The 23,435-nt window shown below is 34.1% G+C and overlaps 1 protein-coding gene across 2 annotated transcripts in view; it reads right to left on the reverse strand.

Moving 5' to 3' along the window:
- Window positions 1-3,533: 3,533 nt before the first annotated feature.
- Window positions 3,534-23,435, reverse strand: part of GABPA (GA binding protein transcription factor subunit alpha) — a 35,462-nt gene continuing 15,560 nt past the window's right edge. Inside the window, exons 6-10 of one of the 2 annotated variants that reach the window (XM_016140417.2) lie at window positions 17,278-17,472; window positions 13,518-13,571; window positions 12,420-12,560; window positions 11,995-12,187; window positions 3,534-7,064 (exon numbers count right to left, since the gene is read on the reverse strand). In XM_016140417.2, coding sequence (XP_015995903.2) covers window positions 6,836-7,064; window positions 11,995-12,187; window positions 12,420-12,560; window positions 13,518-13,571; window positions 17,278-17,472 — 812 coding nt within the window. In that variant the 3' untranslated portion in view covers window positions 3,534-6,835. The remainder of the gene's footprint in view (window positions 7,065-11,994; window positions 12,188-12,419; window positions 12,561-13,517; window positions 13,572-17,277; window positions 17,473-23,435) is intronic. The other variant, XM_016140416.2, reaches the window with a different exon arrangement.

The following is a 23,435-nucleotide window of genomic DNA, read 5'->3' on the forward strand; positions in this document are numbered from 1 at the left end:
CCAGAAAGTAGAAACCAGTGAGTTGGGAAGATCAGGTGAGTGTAATTTCAAAGAAAGTGTGCACAAGAAGGAGGGGATGGTTAATTTAGGACAATAAGATATAAGATTTTTGTCAGGCAGAAAAGTAGGAGGAAAAGGAAAGATACAGAGAAAAAGCTTTGCAATCAGAGAGACCAGAATGAAGTAATAAGTTCCTATTCACGCTTTACCTAAACGGAGACACTAAATTGATCTGCTAGCTATCAATTTTGAGGGAATGGAAAAAATATAAAAAGATTTATTTCTCCTGAAATACCCTGTTTCTGGAGTAAAGGTTTTCAAAGCACGAAAATAACTCCTTCAGATTCCTAAGACAGCTCTTTAGCAAGCTGAGATAATCATTGACTTTCAGGAGTGTATCCAGCTTCCACAATGTATCTAATTTACTCTCAATAGATCCCACCAGGTGGTACAAGTTCAACTATTTCTCATCTGAGAACACTTGGGATCATTCTGTTTCAGATAATTGGCAATGACTTGAAAATCCAATAGCTACAGCAAATTCTATCTTCACAGCAAAGTGAAAATGTAGAAAACCACCTTTTATTTATCTTTGCAAAGAGATGTGGCATTATTATTTTCTCAACGCAATGTGATGAGCTAACTTTCACAGAAGAAATGAAAGTTTATCAAATCTGTTTATCAAATATCATAGAATATTTCAGCCCTCAACACACCCAAGTGAATGTTTTTCCTCTAACAACTGACTTCTATTTGCTAAGTTCTTCTGAAGCTTAACCGCTCTCAAATAGTTCATTGCTTTGCTTCCACACTGAGAATATGACAAGAACTTGTCATAAGAATTCTGCTTGGCAGCTGATTTTTTCAGCTTGTGGAACAAGAAAGGTTAGTATGACCTCTGAGTCCCTGAACAATACCTTAACTGGAGGATATTCCTGCCATTTCTGGAACTCTGCACCAAAAATCTTGACTTAAAGACTGCAGGTCATTGGAACCCCTTCACTTTTTCAAACCTAAACCACTGACATATTTTCACAATGAGATTTGGGATTAATCAAACAATCTAAAATTTCGACTTAGGAGAAAACACTTGAATGCAAAAGCATTTCTACAAAGTTATTTCTCAGACTGATTTTAGAAATCAAACGTATTATGGAAAAGAATTAAGCACTAAAGTGGTGAAAGGCTGTTTTCCTTTGTGATTCCTGTTACCCAGATATGAATCCCTCTACTGAGTGTGTTTTATATTGCCATGCATGCTTCTAAAAAAAAAAAAAAAAATGCATATTTTATTGTTTTGTCAGAAAAATACCTTAATTAAATGCATTTTTAAAATCAAATAATGTACATGAATCCCTATCTTGTGGCTAAACATACATGATAAATAAAATCATTCCGATATTTTCAACTTCTTTTTTTATCTATTTCCCTGCCAATAATGGCAGAACTGAGTTTCGATGAAATTATATCCTAAACCACCATAAGTAAAAAGCATTTCTATAGTACAATGATTTATCTATAAGTGATACGATGCCATTCACCATGTGTTTTGAGGACCAATGCCCCAAATAAAGCACTTCTTATACACTGAGGTTTATTTAATACTTGTTCTTCCATTTATGCCTACCTATATCCCAACTTTCCATTCATGGAAAAATAACCCTCCTTGCATTAGTGCCTATAACCTTCAACCTCCTTGCTCTCCACCAACACCCTTCCTCCTCCCCATCACTCAGATACTGGAACGACAAAACCCAAATCCTTTTACTTAGAATGGAAATGGTCCTAAATTAGGTGGGAGTCAAGAAAATGGATTCTAGCTCAGCTGAGCCCCTGGCATACTGTGACCCTCAGTAAATCACTTCACCTTTTTGACAGTTTCTCCATTTTAAAGAAATAGAAATCAAAATGAAATATAATTTGTCATCTGTCACATTGCAAGGATTTAAGTGTTTGATAACATGTAGTGTGGGAGACGTGTAGAATTTTTCATTTCCTAGCAATCTGTGTGAAGTCATGCACAAATTTTGTTATATGAGTCCCTAATTACTTCATGTTTTTACATACTATTGTAAATGGTAGCTTTTAAATTTTGACTTCCACTTAACTGTTATTGGCATGCAGAAATAAAATTGAATTTTGTATATTGACCTTGTACCTTACCTTACTAAACTCACTAATTCTAGTTTATCTGTTCTTCAGGATTTTACATGATTATATCTTTCACAGATTTTTATTTCTTACAATATAGATGCTTTTTCTTGCCTTATTTCACAGGTTCGATCTTCAGTTGAGTAGAAATGGTGACAGCAAAATTCCTTTGTCTTTCTCCAAATCTTAGGAGACAAAGCATTATGTACGATGTTAGATGTAGGTTTTCCAGATTTTCTTTATCAGGTCAAGAAAGTTCCCTTCTAATTCTAGTTTGTTTGTTCGTTTTTTATCGTGAATAAATAATTTTATTGTATACATTTTCTGCATCTATTGAGATGACCACGTTCCCCCCGACCCCCACTTGCTGCGTTTTGTTAATTTGGTGAGTTACAGTGATTTTTAGAATTCTGGTAATTGTTTAAAAAATTTTTTAAATTGTGGTAACGTACATAAAATTTACCATTTTAATCATGCTTTAGTGTATAGTTCAGTATAGTCATCGCTGTGTAATCATCTCCACTTTTTCATCTTCCAAAATTGAGACTATACCCATTAAATAATTCTCCATTTTCTCCTCCCCCTTTTCATTTTTTATTTTACAAAAATTTCAGTGTGTGACCAATTGAAAGTAAATGTTCCTTAACCTCAGAAAGTTGTAAAAGCAGTGTTCTAAATCAGTTGGTTTACTAGTGGGAAAAAGCATTTTAACACATGCTTGGATTGCAAATTAAACTTTAAGTCACACAAGAAAAAATCAGTGTCTTGGGAGAACAAATATATCTCACTAGTTTCCTGACTGATGGTTTTCATCACTTTAGACAAGGCAAAATTAGATTGTGTGTTTTTTAAAGAAATTTATTTCACTTGAACCATAACTTCCTTAAGTACTAGTACTTGACCATAAACAAAAGCGCAAGTCACATTTTCTCCTGTCCCCTTTGATTCCTACTCTGGTCCTGGCTGAAGCTTCCTGTTGTTAAAAATCAATATATTTTTTGATTTACGACACAGTAACTTTTTTAATTAAAAAAAAAGGCTTTACTAAGAATTGCTAGTTTAACAATCATAGGTTCACCTATTGACAAGTACTCAGTCTTAGCATTTCTTGTTATTATTCTAAAATGGTTCAACTTTATGGAAGGAATTTCATTTATTTTCTTAAAAAAAAAAAGACTGAACTCTACCACTCAATTTTAGTTCATGGAATCTGTCACAAATTGATAGTTTTAAAGTATATGGGAATGACATATACATCAGATGTGACCTGTCATATTTTCATCCAACCGAATATCCCTAGAATTTGAGACTGTTTATAGTAATAAAACTTCTAACAACAGAGAAATATACTGTATAATAGTTTTATTTTTCTCATTTTACTATTTTTACATTTTATGCACAAATATTTTTATCTGAGTAAAAATAGAAAATAACTGTTTTATGTAAAATTACAAAAAAATAAAAACCACAAAGAAATACATAATTGTTATTATGACAGTAGAAGTGTCTGTATTTAAAGAGTAAAAATGTATGCAAAAATCCTCCTCCCTTTTACAAAAGATTGAGAATATTTTTTTTTCTGGCAGCAAGTGAAATATCACTGAAATATCAATATTTTTACACCCTCTAAGATATGAAGACATTAAGTTAGTCACAGGTTGTTTTGCAATTATTTTAAAAACATTTTTGTGCTATATCAAAGATATACTAGTTCTTTTTAAAAGGCAGTAGAATAAAATAAAATAGCGACCTCACCAGAAATATTTGGAGGTATAATCTTTTAAAGAAATATCATAGTTGAGTTTTACCGTTAATCAGGGGAAAAAAACAAGTAAACAATTTTTCCTCATTAACTGACAACAGATTGATTCAAAAATAAAAGTGATGAGTTAATTCATAAGATCAACCACAGCAATCCTGCCTAATTTGATTGATTTTCTGATGCTGACACAAAATTCAAAACTTTAGGACAGCAAAATACCCATGAAGGTTGGCTCAATGAGATATTTGTGCGGAAAACAAGTTTTAAAATAAAAGTTAACATTTCATTATTCTTGTACTTAAAAGGTACAAAAAAAATGACCAATAATTTTGTCTTTCTTCCTCTGAATATACTGTAAATTCTCCTATGGAAAATTCATTCATAAAAACATAGCAAAGAATGAATAGTGTGAATACTTTCTTCCACAAGTTGCTATTTAATAAAAGAGAAGACTATCTGACTTTTTGATAACTGTAACCTCAATAAGGACAATGGAACAGTTTATAAGTAAGTTGAGAAAAGTAATGAAGTTTTGAAATCAATTGGGGAAATTAGTCTCATTACTTTACACATGCTGTGGTGCATAAAATGGTGAGAAGCAAAGAAGAAAAAAGACAAGCGTCTAATCATGTATGAGAACTGTCTCTGTTCAAATTATGATGAGAAATAAAAACTACCAAAGGAAGAAAATGGAGTGTTCTATTTTAAAGCATCTGAGGAATGCTTAACAGAAAAAAAAAAAGTTTGATTTTAGGGATCTATAAGACATGTGGGTGTTCCTTACCTTAAAAAAACATGTACCTATAATTGAGACATACAGGCAGTCTGCCACCTTGGCCAAAACTTTAACATAATATCTCCCCAAAAGCATTTTAAATGTAAAAGTCAAGAATTTTAAGCTCTTGATAATATACCACAATAGTATACTTTATTATTTCTTAAAACTGTAAGTTACTTGTCAATTCCCCAGGCCATAAGCAGATAGTGCAAAACCTTCTTTTTGGCTGTTTTCTGAAACTAGAGCTCCTGTGTATTATTTCATATTGCTGTTCCACTCAGATATTCTTGTAATCACTGTGCCCAGGTTATACTAATATTTTTTCAGTCTATTTTGTATATGTTTATAAAAAGGTAAAAATGGAAGTTAGGAATTTTATTCTTTTTTATATATCTACCGCAGGGTCTTAAAGGCCTTAATACACTGATATAAATGAACCAACATTACACTTTGTAGATCTAGAGCACAGCACTTAAAATTAAGATTTGAGGTTATCAGAAGAGGAGATCACAGATCCCTCTTCTCCTCCTCGTTGCTAAGAGCCCCGCCTGCCATGGTTCATTCCAAACCAGGAGTGCTGACAGCAGCAACCGCTAACAATGCCGTCTTGCCTGCACCCTGATGGCCCTTGCCTCCTAGTTGGTAAAAAGCATGAACTCCCTTATAAAGCTGTTTAGAGGGATGAATTTAAAGAAAATGATGAAGGAGAAGGTGCATCAAGTAATATTTGAGAATCAATCTTCTGCTATAAGAGGAAGCTATCTGCTGGTATCTCATATCATGATTTGTACACAAACAACAAAACAAAAGGGAAAGCAAGAAGAGCAAGCGAGCAGGCGAGGGAAAAGAGACATTTCTAACCATTTGTTTAGTGTTAGCTTGTGGCAAGTAAAGAGTTTTATATATATAGAATTAATTTTTCCAGAACTTTTAAAATGAGTTACCACTTTTTGAAATATCTTTCCTTTTGAATATTATTATGTCTTCATATATGTATGTGTATATATAGGAAACAGTCAAATGGACATGTATATAGATACCTGTATATTCATACACATAAATATTCAAAAGGAAACAAAGAGATGGAAAATTTTGTTTTTAGAGAAGACTGCCTGTACTGGAGGTCAAAATTTCCTTTTTAAACTATTGGTAAGTAATTTATTAATGTCTTAAAAGGTATAAAGTACTGCTGACTGATTTAAAGTCTTCATTTCATCAGAAACACAATGACTATATAAGCTGCTTTGAATAATAAACCAGCATTATAGGGTAATTAAAAAAAAAGGAAAAGGGAAGCCAAACCAAACCAAACCAATTTTCTGGCTGAGGTATACCTTTTCGGTTTTTTAAATCTCTGACAGGAAAAACAGAGATCATTTCAGAATTTTTGTAATAGTTGGTTTATTAGAATTAAATGCCTCTCTTAAAATAATTTAAATTCTTGGCCTGACACTATGAATAATCTATACAGAAAATCCTTATAATTGGCTCGAGGTAAGCCAGGTTTAAACCTGGATCTCCTTCTTCAGCACTGCTCTTCTGCCAGTCCACTTCTTATGTCCTTTGCTTGCAGATATATAAATTACTTTAATAACTTGATACTCTTGTTTAGTAATTTATTAATATTACAATTTTATTTGATATGACTATTTTAGCTCTGCTTGATTAGATGAAACAGGCACACATGCTTTAGCTGTAAAAATTCCATTTTCTGGTTCTATGTAAAGCAACATCTAAAGCAGCAGAGAGGGGAAACAGTTACATTTTCAAAAATAGGTAAGCCAGACTGTTCCCTGGAGATACTTCATTCACTTTTCATCCTCAGTTGCTACTGTCTATTTTTGGTAGGGCTAGACATTAATACTGACCAGTTTAGCTTTCCTGACTGTTAACGAACTATCCCACAATGAGCCTGCCTTTGCACTGAAGCCATTGTGGTGATCCTTTAACATACACATATTCTAAAATATATGCTCAAAGTAAAAAGATCCAAATTCACAAGAGTATGAAATATTTATAAAAAAAATCATGCATCAGATTGTACAGTCTAGAAATAAAAGGAGATTCAAATTCAGTAATAAAGATAAGAGCAATATTTGCTCTAATATTTAAGAAAGACCTCGAACTCCCAGTGGGTCCTGGGCTCAATTATCCTTTTCTGTCTGCAGAGAAGCTGTAGCCAGAGCTACTGCTGTGACTGGCTGGGCAATGCCATGGAGCTGCATCTTTGCAAGTTTCTTCTGTTCACATTCTGTGACCAAACGGTTCAACTCTGCTGCACTGTATCCAATAAGAGTCTTCAAGTCACAGACAAACTTGTACACAAATCTCTTGCCTTGCACTTTACAAATCATGTCCCCATCATAATAATACCTTTAAAAAGAGAAAAACACATCAGTACTATATTATTGGCCTGATACTATGAATAATCTGTAGAGTACTATATTATAATATTTCACACACTCTTCCATAAGCAGAAGCCTACTAGAGTACTGTACCTATCACAATAGCAATTAACAATGAAGTTATATAGAAATATTTGATGTTATTCTCCATGGAAACTTTAAAACATTATTTACTAAAACTTTAACGCTCAGTACTTTAAAATTTTATATACTAATTTTTCTAAGCATATTTCCACAATTAGGATAAAACGCTGATTTAAAAGTAAACATTATTAAAGCAAAACAAAAAACCTCAGGAGCAGTAACAGAACCTAAGAACAAGGGCTTAGGAGTCGGAATGCTGAGATTTGAAATCTAGCACCTTTATTAATTACTTTTGTGACAAGAAAGCCACATTTTCTCCAAGTTTTCATTCCTCAACTATAAAATGAGGTTAAAAACAGTACTTACCCTCAAAGAACTATTGAGGATTAAAAAATTATCTTTGCAAAGTGCTTAGCACACAATGTCTGGCACACAGCCCTCTATAAAATATAAGCTGTGTTAATAATTAAGAACTCTTACAGTATGAACAAATTTTTAATATACATATTCTATGGACTGCTAGAATGTCCACTTTTCTGTTTTGTACAAAATTCTGTATAATGTAGCCATGCCTTCACTTTTATAAGTTAACATGAAAGGCTTTCCTTTCAGAAAAATTCTCCAAACCCAACAGGGAGCCTCAAAGTTTGTAGAAGAGCTAGAAGAGACATACAGAAGCACGAGGAAAGAGGACATTGTAAAGAAACAGTGTCCCTCGATCTACATAGGTTCCATCTGGGGAAATCACTCTAGCAGTCTAGTTTACTGCTGCTTTCTATGGAGATGGAAGTAGAGCAGGGCTTATATTTACTCAGGAAAAACACTTTATTTACCACTATGCACTGACAACTCCAGTAAGAGGGGAAAAGAGGTAAGTAGACTTTTCTGGGCTGGCAGAATACGAAGCCTTTATTTTAAAATTACAGTGTCCATTTGCACCTAGCTGACAAAAAGCTGTTAAAAGAAGGGACAATTATTTGTAAAGGCACCAGTGGTGTAAACTACCACATTTAACAGAATTTTATTATAAAAGCCACTCAGTTTAATCGAGTCTGTTACTGAAATGAGTGACCTGTACGCAGGAAATTATGCCATCTCTCTCTAGCTGCAGAACAGCAAAAGCATAATAGTTATGTTCACTTTTCCAGTAAGAGATGCAATGCATTGGCCAAAATTATTCCTTTTATGCCAATTACATTAATACAGGATTTAGATCTCAGCCCACAAACCACCAACTGCTTGTCATCCAGTTTAAAATGCTACTGGCATTTCAATTTCTTAAGAAAATTTCTTCATAATGTGTAAGGCTGTAACAAACAGACAACTGAGAAAAAAGAATGAAAAAGGAAAGTGGTTATATTTTGAGGAGGAAAATGAAGTTGGTACAATCTTATGTTTCTTGGTAAGATGTGATAAAAAACATGTACATATGACATTAAATTTACTTAATACTGCCTTAATCTTAAATCATACAACCACATGTAAAAGCATTCACTGCAAAATGAAGGATGTAGAAAGGAACACGATAGCTGTATTTTCATGGATATGACCTCTTCCCTTTTTTTTGAAACTTCTATATTTTTTAACTTTTTAAATTGTGAAATATATTACAAAAACAAAAGACACAAAAGTGAACAGCTCTGCTTTTTACAAAGTGAACAATGACCTGTCAATTATGGCTCAGGTCAGGAAACGAAACCCTGACAGGACCCCAGGACCCTCTCCACGGCTCCTCCCAATCATCATCCCCAATGTCCTAAAAGGTAAACACAAATCTGTTTCATGATAGTAATTTCATTGCTCCTTTTTATATTATTACCCAAACATGCATCCTGAATGCTGTAATTTAGTTTTTCTGTTTTTTGAACTTTACTATATAAATGCATTCATATACTATACACTACTCTTTGGGTCTGGATTCTTTCACCAAGCACTAGCTCATTTTCATGGATACGGGGTATATTCTCTGGTATACTATGATTTATTAATCAGTCTACTGTTGATAGATACAGGTATTTTGTGCATTCCAAAAGTTCACATTATGCCACTTCACCTTCGCAAAAGACCTATGTTAGTACCTGCTTTCGCTAACCAAAAAACATCTGAAGAGTATTTTCACTTTTACAAAAAAAGGCAAGAAGGAAAAATAACGTCCGGCGTCTGTTTGGCAGCGAGCCATTACAGAGGCAGTATCTATGCACTCCGAGTGGCAGTACCGCCTACCCGTCCCCACCCCGGACTACACTGGGCCTCTCGGCATCTCAGCATCACGCCGCCCTAACTTTGAACTGTGTCTGTGAGCATTTGAGCTTCATCTTAATTTATTTTGTGCATTCCTGCTTTTGCTATATGTGTTATTTTAGATTTTATGTGTCATTTGATCTGATTTGCTGGCTCATTTTTTGGGTGCGAGACTGCTCAGAAATTTTCCCATATAGATTAATGGTAATTGCTTCTTCACTTTAAGCCATTTCGGCTTACAAAAGAGTTTTATAAGGAATGCTCTACTTCTGGATAGCGAGGGAAACCTGTATTTTTGTAGTTTCTCATTTGAGGATGTTATAAATAATGCTGTTATGAGCATGTGGGAACATATGAGTACATATTTATTTATTAAATATTTAGGGGAGAAACTGCTGGGTTACAGGTTACAATTTACATTCCTACCATAAGTGGAGAAGCATTCCTCACCAACGCTCCTAGAAATCATTTTAATTTTAGCCATTCTGGTGTGTGCTGTAGCACTTAATTGTGGTTTTAAATCGCATTTCCTTAATTATTAACAAAGCTGTACACCTCTGCATACATACATCAGCCATTTGGAAAATCTCTGGTCTAAAGTGTCTATTTAAGTCTGTTGCCCATTTTTTTCTTTTTCCTATTAATTTGTAAGAATTCTCTAGATAGTCAAGTTAGAAGTCAGGTACATGGGCATGCCTTTCACTCTCTTGATGATGGCTTCTGATGACCAGAAGTTCTTAACTGAAATGTGGTCCAATTTCTTATCTTTTCTCTTAGGGTCAGTGCTTTTAGTTTTGTTTAACATCTTTCCTCACTTACCAAAGTTATAGAGGTATTTCTAGATGATTTCTTGTTTTTACTTTTGACATGTAGAGCTATAATTTACATGGAACTGATTTTTAGTATGATATGAGGAAGTTTTGTTTTCTCAAATGAACAGTGAATTGTCCCAGCACCACTGACAGAAAAATTGGTCTTTTCCTCATTATCATTCTCTCTCCACCACCATCTTTAAATCAAATGCTCCTGTATCTTGGTCTATTTGGGCTATCTACTCTAACCTATGGACTATTTGTCTATCCTAAGCAAATAGCATAGTCTTACTGTAGTAGCGTTATAGTAAGTCTCAATATCCTGTATACTAAGTCTTTCTTTTCCACTTTAATCTTCTTCAGGTTACCATGGTACTTTATATTCCCATATACATTTTAAAATTATCTTGTCAAGTATTATGAAAAATCTTATTCAGATGCTCATTGCAGTGAAACTTAGGTCAACACAGGAAGAAATGACATCTTAATTTTTAATTCTGGTAACTCATTGGTAATTTTGAGGGGATTTGTATGTATGCAATCATATCAACTGTTAAAAATGACAAAAGGATCTTTAGATAGTTGGCAAAGTGTTTGAGACTGATAAGTGATAAGCACATTGAAAATAAAGTGCTTTAGTTATGCGAATGCAAAGGAAAACCAAAGTTCATTTTACAAAAGCAAAATAACCATGATAAACTATTTAATAGTACTTACGTGGCCATGATCCTATAGCAATGACTACTTATCTAACTAAAATTTCCATATAATTGTATTGGGATGAGGAGACAGAAAGTGTGTGTGTGTGTGTGTAGTGATGAAAGGTAAATCATAATCTCTCAGTATGAAATTCACAATGTTCAAGTGAAACATAAAGTAGCAATAAATGTTAGAAATACCGAAATTGTAGAACTACATTACTATATTCACTCAAGAAAAAAAACAGACATAATTCCATGATTTTCCTATTATGTCCTACTTCCCAGATACTTAAAAACACATACTGAATTTCCATCACTGTAGTAAACATAATTTCTGATAGTAATTATATCAAAAAATTTCATACTACTTAGGGGAAATTATAAATAATTTTATTCCATTCCAATTCTATCAGTATAAAGGTTGGATATTCAGATTTAGGGAGACTGTAGAAGAAGAAAAAATAAAAAAAATAGATCAACATTTTGCATCCAATTATAAAGACAACATAAAGATGCTATTTACATATTTAATAAAGTTTATACTCAATTCACCTAAACAAATGACAGTATCTTTACCTATTACATAAATGATAGAAACTTCAAATATTAAACATGTTGGTTTTAAACAGAGCAGTACATGATTTTAAATCAGATAAAAACAAGTTTTCCCCATTAAGCTATTAACAAATTTCTCATAGTAATCTGACAGGCCAAGAAAGAGTGGAATGATATATTCAAAATACTGAGAAGATAAGCACTGCCAATCAAGAATAACCTATCTAGCAAAGTCAACTTTCAGATATGATGCAAAAATAAAGTCTTTCCCTGAAAAACAAAAATGAATAATCAGAATATTAAAAATACCTCTATGTACCTCAAAATTATTAAAGACCTTTTTAAAAAGATGTTTTTAACATAAGTGTGAAAATTTATTTTTATAAGAAAAAAATATCTTATGAACAAGTCAAATATTTAAACATCATTACATTAACAACGTTTATACCTAGAAGAAGCCATTTTTTAAGAAAGGCCTGATATTAAAAAAAAAAAAAATGATTACCTTAATGCACGACTGAGTTTTTCATAGTTCATTGTAGGTTTATTTTTACGTTGTCCCCATTTTTGTGCAACCAGTTCAGGCTGATTTAGCTTAAACTCGCCTTCATCACCAACCCAAGAAATGCAGTCTCGAGCATCCTTGTCCGTAAGAAGTTCTAGCAAAAACTGCCACAGCTGGATTTGGCCATTGTTTCCTAAATTGACAAGGACAAACATTGACCGCAGTGTTATGAATTAACAGAAAGCAAAAGGTGACAAATAGGTTCTTTGGTTCGTATCTCGGTCATGCTAAAATCACAAATGTTTTTTCAAATGCTGTCTAAGCACTGCCAGAGAAATAGTCCACAAATTTTCACACAGTGAAATAAAACAAAATATATATAATCTGACGAATTTTATAAATACCAGATGATAATGCAAAAATACCTGTTCTGTTCCCAGGTGAACTTCTATCTTCTCCCGAAATCCTTGGAGCTCTCTGTACTTTAGCTGCCTTTGCACTACTGTTTATAGCTTTAATAGTAGTTGGTGTAGCAGACTGCACTGATGCTGGAATAATTTGCACAGCTGCAAAGACAGACAAGGGGAAAAATTTGTTTCCCTTTAATACAAGCAGTGAAAAAACTACTAAAAGGCAAAATGCAATTAGTTTAACTAATGCCCAACAAAAGACCTCATTTCAAAAAGCCTTAATCCACAACAGTTTTGAACAAAACTACAAAAAAAGTTCAGAGGATAAGGTCTGATGTTTGCATTACGATCTGTGAATAGTGAATAAGAGTTGGTCTTCTAATTTTTGAAATAACTTAGTGGTGTATATACATTAGACAGTTATAGAATACTTGCTCATTAAAAATTATTTATTAAGGGTTGGAGAAAATGTGGACAAATGAGAATTCATATTCCACTACTGAGAGTACAAACTCATACAATGCCTATGAGAAAAAGACATTGGTACTACCTAGTAAAATTAAAAAGGTAGAAACCCTATAATACTACTTCCAGAGAATCTCATACACATTTTGACACATACTAATTCGATGATGTTTTCAAAGTTTTAAAAATAATATACAATACTGAAAATGAATGAAATTGCACTTAAGTATCAATGTGGGTAAGTTTCATAAATTTTAAACAACAACAAAAAGTTATAAAAGGATATGCATAGCATAATATCATTTTATTCAAAAGGTTTAAACAAGTAAAACAATGCTATGGTGCTTATGGTTCTCTATAGTTGGTAAAAAAATAAAATATGCATAAAATGAAAAATATCAAATTCAAAATCTACAACAGGTAAATTTTATAAAGTTTTATTTCTTAATACTGCACAGTGTTACAGTGTACACAGGTGTTGGTTATACTTTATTATTTCTTTATACAGCTAAAATACTTCATAAAAAATTTTAAAATTAGTTTTCCTTTTTGCTACCTTGCAGCACTGAATAAAGGAAACATTTCTTATTGATAAACAGGCCATTTATGGGCATATGAATATGCCATATTACGAGCATGAATACTCACGTTGATCAATTGTAACTATCTCATTCATCTGTTGTTCTTGGCTTGCCAATACATCTGAAGAACACATAAAAATTTCTGTTTTCATTTAAAACCAGAAATGCAAACCCCAGTCCAGTAAAATTGAACTTAAAAAACATGATCCTTTTAAAAGAAACTCCACAATAAAAACCAAAACCAAACAAAAAAGCAAAACATAAAACAACTGAAATTTATTGGCATGATAACCTAAAAAAATTTCTATAGTCACTTTACAAGAAACAGATCTTTTCAAGAGAAATAACAGAGTGGAAAACTCTAATTTCTTTTAGAGTTCATTATTCAGAGAATCATGGTTTTCTAAATGTAAATACCTAGATCTAAATTTATCTACATAAAACCATGTAAAACATGGAAATCTTCCAGATCAGATATGTGAATATAAACCACATGGCAATCATTTAGATATCCTTCACCAAAAAGGCTCCCTCATGATAATCTGAGTAATCTTCATAATTTACAAATCTGTTCTTTTTGAAAAAAAACTGCTTTAACTTTATAATGTCCCTTAAAGACAGCTACATTTTCAATAAAACTAGCTGTCTTACATGTGTACAAATATAGCTCTCGATATAAGAGTTACATTGTCAAAGTCCCTAATATAATCCTTTAGAAAACCATTCATTACTCCTCTATTACTATTCCCTATTCAAATGCTACTTTTCACTTCTCAAAACAGAGTATATTTCCCATTTTCCATTATTCTAGGCTACTTACTGCCATCGTTGTGTGGATGGTTTTTTTTTTTTTGAAACTGAAATGATACCTATCAGCAATCATCTGTGTACCGAGTAAGTCCTGGCACCAGCACTTCCAAAACAGTTCTACTTAGGGTACCACACTGGGATCCAGTCCTTGACACACAGGGCTGGGTAACTAAAAAGAGGTCTGACTCCTACTTGTCAGATGAGAGCTTTCTTTGGGGTTTCTGAGCATGGAGGTTTAAACGATTATATGGGACTAGACTCAGAAAAATCTGAATTCTGATCTGAGTACTCACTTACTGGTTGTGTGGCTTTGGTAAATTATTCAACCAACCTGAACATTAGCTTCCTCATGTTGAAAATCAGATATCCTCTACCTATTGCCTCATGAGGTTGTTGAGGGGACTAAAGGAAAATGTTTTTAGGAAGCACAGTGCCTGAGACACAGTTAACTTTTCAGTAAACTGAAGATGCTACTGTTTCATTCAGATTCCGAGTTCTGAGCATTCTCCCCAAGAACCGTTGTTTCTCTTGAAGAAAAATTCATGCCTTATGTTTGTTGTAGATTTCTCCTTAAAATTTTATAAAAGTACCTTGAGGAGGCAAAGTGCTACTGAAATTGTTCCATTTGTGACTATAAATGAACAAAGGTGCTATACTCTAAAAAGAGGCAAAAGAGAGTTGGTCACACAGGTGTGACCAACCTGCAAGATCAGCTTTTAAGCCCAGACTCTCAGAAAGGGTTGGTCTGTTTCCTAGAAACTCTCAAGACACAGAAAGAGAGGGGTTTTTGAAAGCTTGGTCTAAGACCGTACAGGCACTATAAATGATCACATTCTTCTGTAGCCCTTAAATCCTGGCCATGCATGGAGGAAGCAGAGTCCTAAGAGGCAAAACTCTGGGAAATGTGGAGCCATTTTATGAAGAAATTTCAGATACTAAAGGTATCTGAAGGCAATTCTTTTCCTAAAGCAAACCCTTAGCAAACTGAGAGCTATGCCTTTGGTGACAGAAGACAGATGTTTACACCAAGCAGCACATTATAAAGCTGGTAATACTGGAACATTTCCTAATTATCTCCCTGTGTAGACAAGGACGTGGATGAAGTTTCAACACAAGGGAAAGTGGTGGCTCGGTAGATAATCTAACACAAATATCTAACTTCTCCTTGATAGGTCATTAAGGAGGAAGAGATAAGACATGTAGGACTAATAACTACCTTTCAGAGATATGCTGCAGACTTCATTCTACGAGAGAGGCAAGAGTACTAGATGGTGCTCAAAGGAGCCTGTTCTGAGAAGTCAGGATTGTGCATTATGGAAAGTCTGTCTGGCACAGCCTTACACATCGTTCTGCCCATTAACAAATTCTGAACTGAGCATTAGATTTCCAAACCAGAAGGGATTCCCTTGCCAGGGCATAGCAGAGAACCATGGCTAACCAAGCAAAGAATTCTCTGAAACATTTACCTAGGCTGTGGGTTTTGTTACTTTCGAAAAAAATAAAACAATCCAGAGCAGAGCTTTTCTGAAGAAGACCCATTCTACTGTCAAAAAAAAAAAAAAGGAAAAAGAAAAAAGAGAAAAGATACGAAAGATTGCTCTGTTGCCTATACTATGGAAAGTCTCTGAATGAGCTTTAAAGTTCGAGAAGCAATAGGAGAACTAGGAGAGACAACCACAACAAAGTGCTGATCTGAAAGTGACAGTGAAAACTGTGAATTTGAGAACTAAACCGCAGTCTAAGCACCGTCCTTGCTCTACTCTTGAGAGTTCCTCCAAGAAAATGTTTAAGTAAACATGGCTCACGTGTAAAGATCCTGAAACAATTCAGAAATCACCTTATTCATCTGTGAAGAAAATTTGTGAAACCAAGGAAAAACCTTCAACCAGAACATTCAACTTATTTGTAATAAGACCTGAAACTGGCAATAAAACCAGTAAATGTAATGAATATAGTTGTCTTTTAATGTCATACTTCTTCTTCCTCCCCACCTAAAATTTACAAGTATTAGTATAAGAGAGAAACTATAGATATAAACAATGAAGGAACGCTTCTCTCCAAAGCTCATTTCTTATTCAACAGCAGATAATGCACCCGGAATGAAAACCCTAAGCATTAGATAGTACGGAAAAATCCCTCCACTAAAGCTGTCCCCTTATTGGACAAATAGTAGAACGAAATACGTCAGTTACATTTTTACCTATTACTATTACAAAAACTAAGTCAGTCTGTCCTATTTACACATCCAGAAATATATGTGGGTCTGGCTAGCATTTCTGATCTATGAAACTGCACTGGGCAATGGGTTACTGCTGAGACATTTTAACAGATAGCCACTGAAATATAAAATGGATTACAATTCCAACAAAATGATTTACATTTATTTGAGGTCTTTTTATTGGACAGCCGAGTAGTTTCTAATTTCTGTATACAGTTACTTAAACAAGTGGAGCAAAGGGAAACATACCCAGTGGCTTCCATATCAAGATAGTGAGTTACATACTTATATCACTTCTTTCTTGAGACCCTATTTAATTAAATTTTAAAAGATATAATCCTACTAACAATAAATAGAACAAGAGGGAAGCCATTTGTGAACAAACAGTCTTAAATTTCTATAAGATGAGCAGTAAATGGAAGAACTGACTGATGAAACAAGTCAACAACTAGAATATGTGAAAAGAGCTAAGCATAAAGCATAGCATCTTATTTAAGGATGTAGATTTAGTGTTAGCCCAAGTCTGGATCCTGGCACTACCATTCTCTAGCTCTGTGACCTTGAGGGGCTCTCTAAGCCTCAGTTTCCTATGTAAAAAATAAGAAAAGTAATGATTTGCAGCTTTTATACAGAGACTAAATAAGTTAATACATATAAAGCACTTAGCACAGCCTTATACAGTTAATAAATGTTAAGTATTATTGCTATTATCAATAAACAATGAAAATGATAACAGTTATAAAAAAATAAAACTGAACTTAAGTTACAATGTTAACAGATAATAATTCAAATTTTATACATTTTCGAAGAAGCTCCAGATGACTCCAAAGAATTTCTCCCCGAGGGACTCGCTGAAAAAAATCTTCTTGGTTGAGACTACATAATTCTCGTCCTGAAATGTTGAGTGTGTTGAGCTCTATATCAGTCATGCTGAATTCCTTCATTACCCAAACTACCCAGTGCAACACTTGGTCTGTAGACCACTGAATAGGATCTAAAAAAAGAAAAACATTACCATTAGCCTAGTTCCATCTTAGACATTATATAAATTTACAGTTAACTTATCAGTATGCAGAAACACATATAATCCAGATAGCTTGTTTTCCTAAAGTAAATAAACTTAGTATATCAAGTTAAAAGATTGTTAAGTCACGTTTTCTCATGAGTTCCCTTTTAATTTCTTAATCTAAATTTCTAATGGATTCACTTGGTTCTACATCAGTTAGTCTGGAATTTTATCAAGAAAAACAAAATATGAAAGTGCTCTCCAGTGTGCCAAATGGAATAAAAAATATGATTACTCTGGAGAAAATGGAGTAAGTTATCCAAGTTAAAAAAAAATTGTTTCATAGCAGTGTGTGATTTGGTGTAGTGAGAAAAAAGGGGGGTTTTAGAGAGCTAGTCTTATTCTCCAAAAAGTAAACAATGTACTCTTTCTTCCCTTTTGCTTCTTTAGAAAGCTGGTCGCTCCTGCATTTACATGTTGCACAGGCACTTACAACACGCTAATTGCCTGTGTACTCAGCTATCTTCTAAAATATTAAGGTCTTAAATAGGACTATGTCCCATTAACCATTCTATCTTCTAAACTTACCACCAGTGCTTTGTGCACACATTTGCTGAATCTATAAAAGGTGAATCCAAATAATTTCATTTCCTCATCATTTTTTATTACCTAATTAAATTCACAAAAGAAAAAGATGGCCAATATATATATAAATATTTCATTGTTGTATCCTTGGAACCTAAAAGAGCATTCTAATCCCATAAAAAGCTTAATAAATACTAGCTGAATTAATGTTAGTGAAGGTATTGATGCATGGAGAAGATGGTCTTTCCCAGCAGTATTGCTTATATGCCCCAAAATGCATGCAATTCAATAACAAGTGGGAAAAATAACATTTAGGTATTTATTAAAAACCAATTTATAGTAAAAATGAATCAACATATCAATACAGGATTGATAGCCACAGAACTGATTTTTTAATTTGATTTTTTCACAAAGAAGTTTAAGGAGGAGGATTCTGAGAAGATGGCAGCAAAGTTTTAAAATTTCTCTAAATTAAAAAACAACCAGAGAGCAAAACCAAAAATTTATGAACATTTATAATAAAACCAGGTGACAAGATATCCCCACGAACCCCAAAATACATGCAGGTGAACACAAAGCAGTGACAGCCTCAAGACCTCCAGGGTATCAGTGTCTGTGCAGGAGAAAGCAAAGGGAAAAGCAAATGAACATCAGACCCACTCTCCATTGCAAGCATGGGAAAACCTGAACATAAAGGGGATGTCTTCATTAAAAGCACAACGGGCCAAGGTGAAAAGGGCAGCTCACAGCATTTCTGCCCAATCCAGTAGCAGCTGAGTACAAGGGTCTGCAGTAAGGTTTAAGAGGTTGCAGCAGTGTGGCACCTGTGAGTTTTCAAACTGAGCCAAGATCACTTCCAGGAGATTGGACCACATTAAGGAGAAACTGGTGGGAGTGGAACAGAAATCAAGTAGCACTAGAACACCAAGGAAAAGGAAAGAGAAGGTCCAGATAAAAGTGTGGAGTAAGAGACAGGAACTAAGAAAGCAAGTGGCTCTATTTTTTAATGCTACTTAAAAACAGCAGCGTAACAGAAAAGGGGGCCATGGAAAGCTAGAAAAGCTATCCTGAACCACATTTCCCTTTAAAAGTTCGAGAAAGCTCATTTTACATGAACATAAAAAAAAGTGGCAAGATCAAAAATGGGGAAAATAGAATTAGTCTGATTTCTTTTCTTAAACAATATCAGGACTTTCTGTTTTACCATTACTAACTGGCCATGCATGTTCTCCTTGCCTCTTCTCTAAGACTCTAGGAAAATGACCATAAAGGAAATTAAAAAAAAAATTTAAATATATAAAATATATAAACTCATCAGAACATGAGTGAAAAATGACAGAAAAGGGAGATTGCCACAAAATTTTTGAAGAAAATAAGCAGAGTGAAATTCCACCAGGGTAAGCAAAGCTGTAGCAAACTATTCATCAAGGAGGACACCAATAAGTGGCAGTGCTCCTGCCTACAGAACCCCTCTAACTGGCTCAGATCACGGAGGTTTAAGTGAAAAATGGGGACACTGATTTAAAGTGTAGTTAGAACCTCCAGGGCTTCTCTTTCAGGAGCCAACCGAATGAAAGCATCCCCATACATGTGGACACCGGGAACACTTTAGATCAGAGACACGTGAAACAGATACTGAGAGAACCGATCTCAGTAAGAAAAGTCTACGAACTGAAGCGTGAGATGCTCTCCACCTTCTCCCCTTCCACATTTCTTTCCACTTCCAAAATGTAGCATTCACATACACATCAACCCTAAATCCTCACCTCAACCTTCTACTCCTGACAGGTGTTTGGCCAATTTTCCAGAGAAGTTGAAGAAACCCAGGAAACAGATCTACACATAATGACACTTGAACATCTTAATGAGAGAAGCAACACCCTACCTTTACCAGCCTACAGTCGGCAAATCCCTTCTAGAACTTCAAACTAATTAGCTTTAAAGTTATTCCCTCTTAAATATAAAGATGGTCAAAAATAATCAGATATGAAAGACTAAAATCAAACCATTACACAAACAAAAATAAACAGAAAAACAGAACCAGGAAGAAAAAGAAATACTGCAATAATGAACCGAAAAAAGAAAAACAAAAACTGAAGCCTCCTCGCCCCCACTATAATCGATACATTCAGAGAAGAGAAAATACATCTATAAGATCAGAATGCCATGGAAAAGCAACAACCAAGTACAAAGAGCCCCTTATAAATTGAAAGTAATATAAGGACAAAAAAAAAAAAAAGGCAGAGGGCAGTACAAATAGATATGGAGATGAAAAACAAGGAGAAAATAGATACAGATGATCAACCTGGAGATTCAACAGGAGTTCTAGAAAAAGAACAGAGAAAATATAAGTATCAAAATAATAATGCATAATGCAGAAAAATTTCCCAGAACTGACGGCTACAATTGTCTAGATCAGCATTGTCCAATAGAAATATGATGAAGGCCATTATATAATTTTTAAATTTTCTAATAGCTACATTAAAAAAGAAACATGAAATTCATTTTAATAATAATTTCATTTATCTTAATACATCCAAATGTTATTTCAACATGTAATCAATTTTAAAATAAAAATTAGAGATTTTACATTCTTTTGGTACTGGGAATTTTATACTTACAGCACATCTCGATTCAGAAGAGGCACATTTCAAGTGCTCACATGAGACTAGTGGCTACTGCACTGGGCAGTGCCGGGCCAGACTGAAACGCTGCACTATCAACTATAAATCTACAGTAAATAAAAAAAATTACACGCTGCCACTAAACCAAGGTAAAGACCAGAGAGAGAAAAAGAAGATCCTAACAGCTTCCGAAAATAAAAAAATAGGGTATGCAAAGGAACTAGAATCAGAATGGCCGCTGAACAGCTCACACAATAACACAATGGAACAGCGTCATCAAAATAGACTTTTTAACTTAATGTCTATACCCCAATTATTGATCAGAGCAGAATACTTTTCAAATATGTAGTCTCCCTCCACAAAGAAAAGGAAGAGTATACATATGTATACATACATACATATATACATATATATACACACACATATATATATATTTCCTAGGTGCCCTTTCTTAAGAAACCTGTAAGAAGAGACTGAGAATAATGAATGAAAGAATAAGACTAAGAAAAGAAAAATATGAAAATCAGGTGGAAATTGGGGTACTGGACTGCAGGGAAGTCAAGAATGTCATAGGACGACAGCTCTACGGAGACTTAAAAAAATAGAAATGGGAGAAGTCTAGGTATATATAGAAATATACACAGCTAAAAAGCAAGTCATCTTTGAACTTAAACTAAGCTGTATAAATGTAATCATTGTCATATAAGAAACAAATTCTCCCAAAGCACACAATGACAAATAAGTTATATAACAACATTAACAAAATGGAGAAAAAATAAAGTTTTATTTTGTTTTGCAGGGGAGAGAAGTATAAAAGAACTAACCTTCGTGTATTATAACAGGAAGTTAATAATGATCAAAAGTAGTAAAGCAAAAAGTGGTTGTGAATGGGGAACAAGACTGAAGAAAGGAAAGCCATGTTTATATAAACATCTGAAAATCTAAAGAGGCTCTAAGCTCCTGTCAAGATATAAAATTGATGTGTGTAAACTTTAGGGAACTTTCCAATGTGGATCAATATTTCAAAGAGATATAAAATAGCTATGACCAATTAACTATATTTCGATTTTGCACAGAATTAAGCAAGTAACAAAAAAGAAAGAAAAAAAAAGAAATACCCTTAGGTGCAGAAACAGAAATCTGAAATGAGAGCTGCCTAAGAAAATATTAATCATTTCTAAAACTTTCTAGTAGATAACGATTTTATGAGAAAAATCATCAGTGATATTTTAAAGCCTTTTTTATAACTAAATAAATCTCAAATATCTTAAATGAGCTTTCATTCTAAGTAAATAACATTCTTGGTAGAAATTCAGAGTCAGAGTTTATAATCTGGCTATCTATGATTAATTTTTATACATTACTTCCCATAAAAAATTCTACCATTGAAGACTTCTTGTTGAAGGTCTAGCAAACTCCATAAAACATTATTTCAAAAGTTTTAATGATACTTTCTTTCCTTCTCAGCATTCTTAGGAGATGACTCCCCACTTACTAACGCTGAGGTCAAGTACACCATCCACACTGGCTTCCATATGTCAAAAATAACTTAATATTTTCACCATCCTATCTCTGAGGAATGGCTAGATCTCATCCTTCAAACTTGGCTCTTTTTCACGTTATTGTGCTCCAGTTAACAACCCCTCACTTCGCTTCTTTAATCTCTCCAGTCATGAGTTCCATACCATCTACCTACAAATACACTCGGGTCAGCACCAACTTTTCGACCTTCAGTATTATGCATCTATTCCCCCAGTGCTCTTCCCACTTATCCCCGCCCCCCCAAAAAGTTAACACCAATTTCCTCCATTTCTATGTCTATTTATTTCTTATAATTCAGCTTTGTCTCTCTACTTATATAGTTACTTTTACCTATATCTACCAATGAGCCTCTGATTACCAAACTCAAGAGCTATTGCACAGCTGGCATGCTTTGACTTTCTTAGAAGCATTAAGACTACTGACCAACTAAAAACTCTCTCAATTTCAGTGACACTATACACAAGCTGTTATTTTCCTTCTATCTTTTTCAACTATTCCATGCCTCTCCCTTTTCCTCAACCCTAAATATTGACGAGGTCCAGGAACCAGTATTTAACATTGCGTTTTCCATTTTCTCTCACTCCATCAAACTGCAACGACTTTTCTGGCTTCAGTACAAATTCAATGTTACTGAGTCCCAGACAACAGCTCTATCCCCAGTCCAAATCTTATGCACCTAAAATTACTATCTGGCTACCTCCAGTTGAGTATGTACTGTTACTTCAAAATCAAGTACTATCAATACTTTCCCTTGAAAATGCTTTCCAATACCCGTCTTCCCTACCTCTCCCATAAGCTTTGGAGAGCATGGACTATCTTTCTCGTACACCATCAAAAGCCTAGCATTTAACATGGTGCCTGGCAGACATAGTTCATGAAATATGTAATGAAGATGTAACCAATTTTTATCATTATTGCCCTAGTCACCCCAACTTGAGAAGTTAGCTCAATACTTGAATCTCCCCTCTACCTTCACACAATCCGTCAATCAGTTGCTCACTCCTATCATGACTTTGATCCATCTCCTCCTTTCTACTCCTACAGAAATCTCCTAATCGGGGCTAACATAGACATTATCACCTAGTTGCATCTAAACTACAACAATATGCTCCTGTTTTCCCTTCACTGTCTCTACCCGCTCCAACTTATGCCATATACCACTGCCACATTCATTTTCAACTATCATTTCCATCGATCACA

The sequence above is a fragment of the Rousettus aegyptiacus genome, unplaced genomic scaffold (genome assembly GCF_014176215.1).
Source record: "Rousettus aegyptiacus isolate mRouAeg1 unplaced genomic scaffold, mRouAeg1.p scaffold_m13_p_4, whole genome shotgun sequence".
Taxonomy (NCBI): domain Eukaryota; kingdom Metazoa; phylum Chordata; class Mammalia; order Chiroptera; family Pteropodidae; genus Rousettus; species Rousettus aegyptiacus.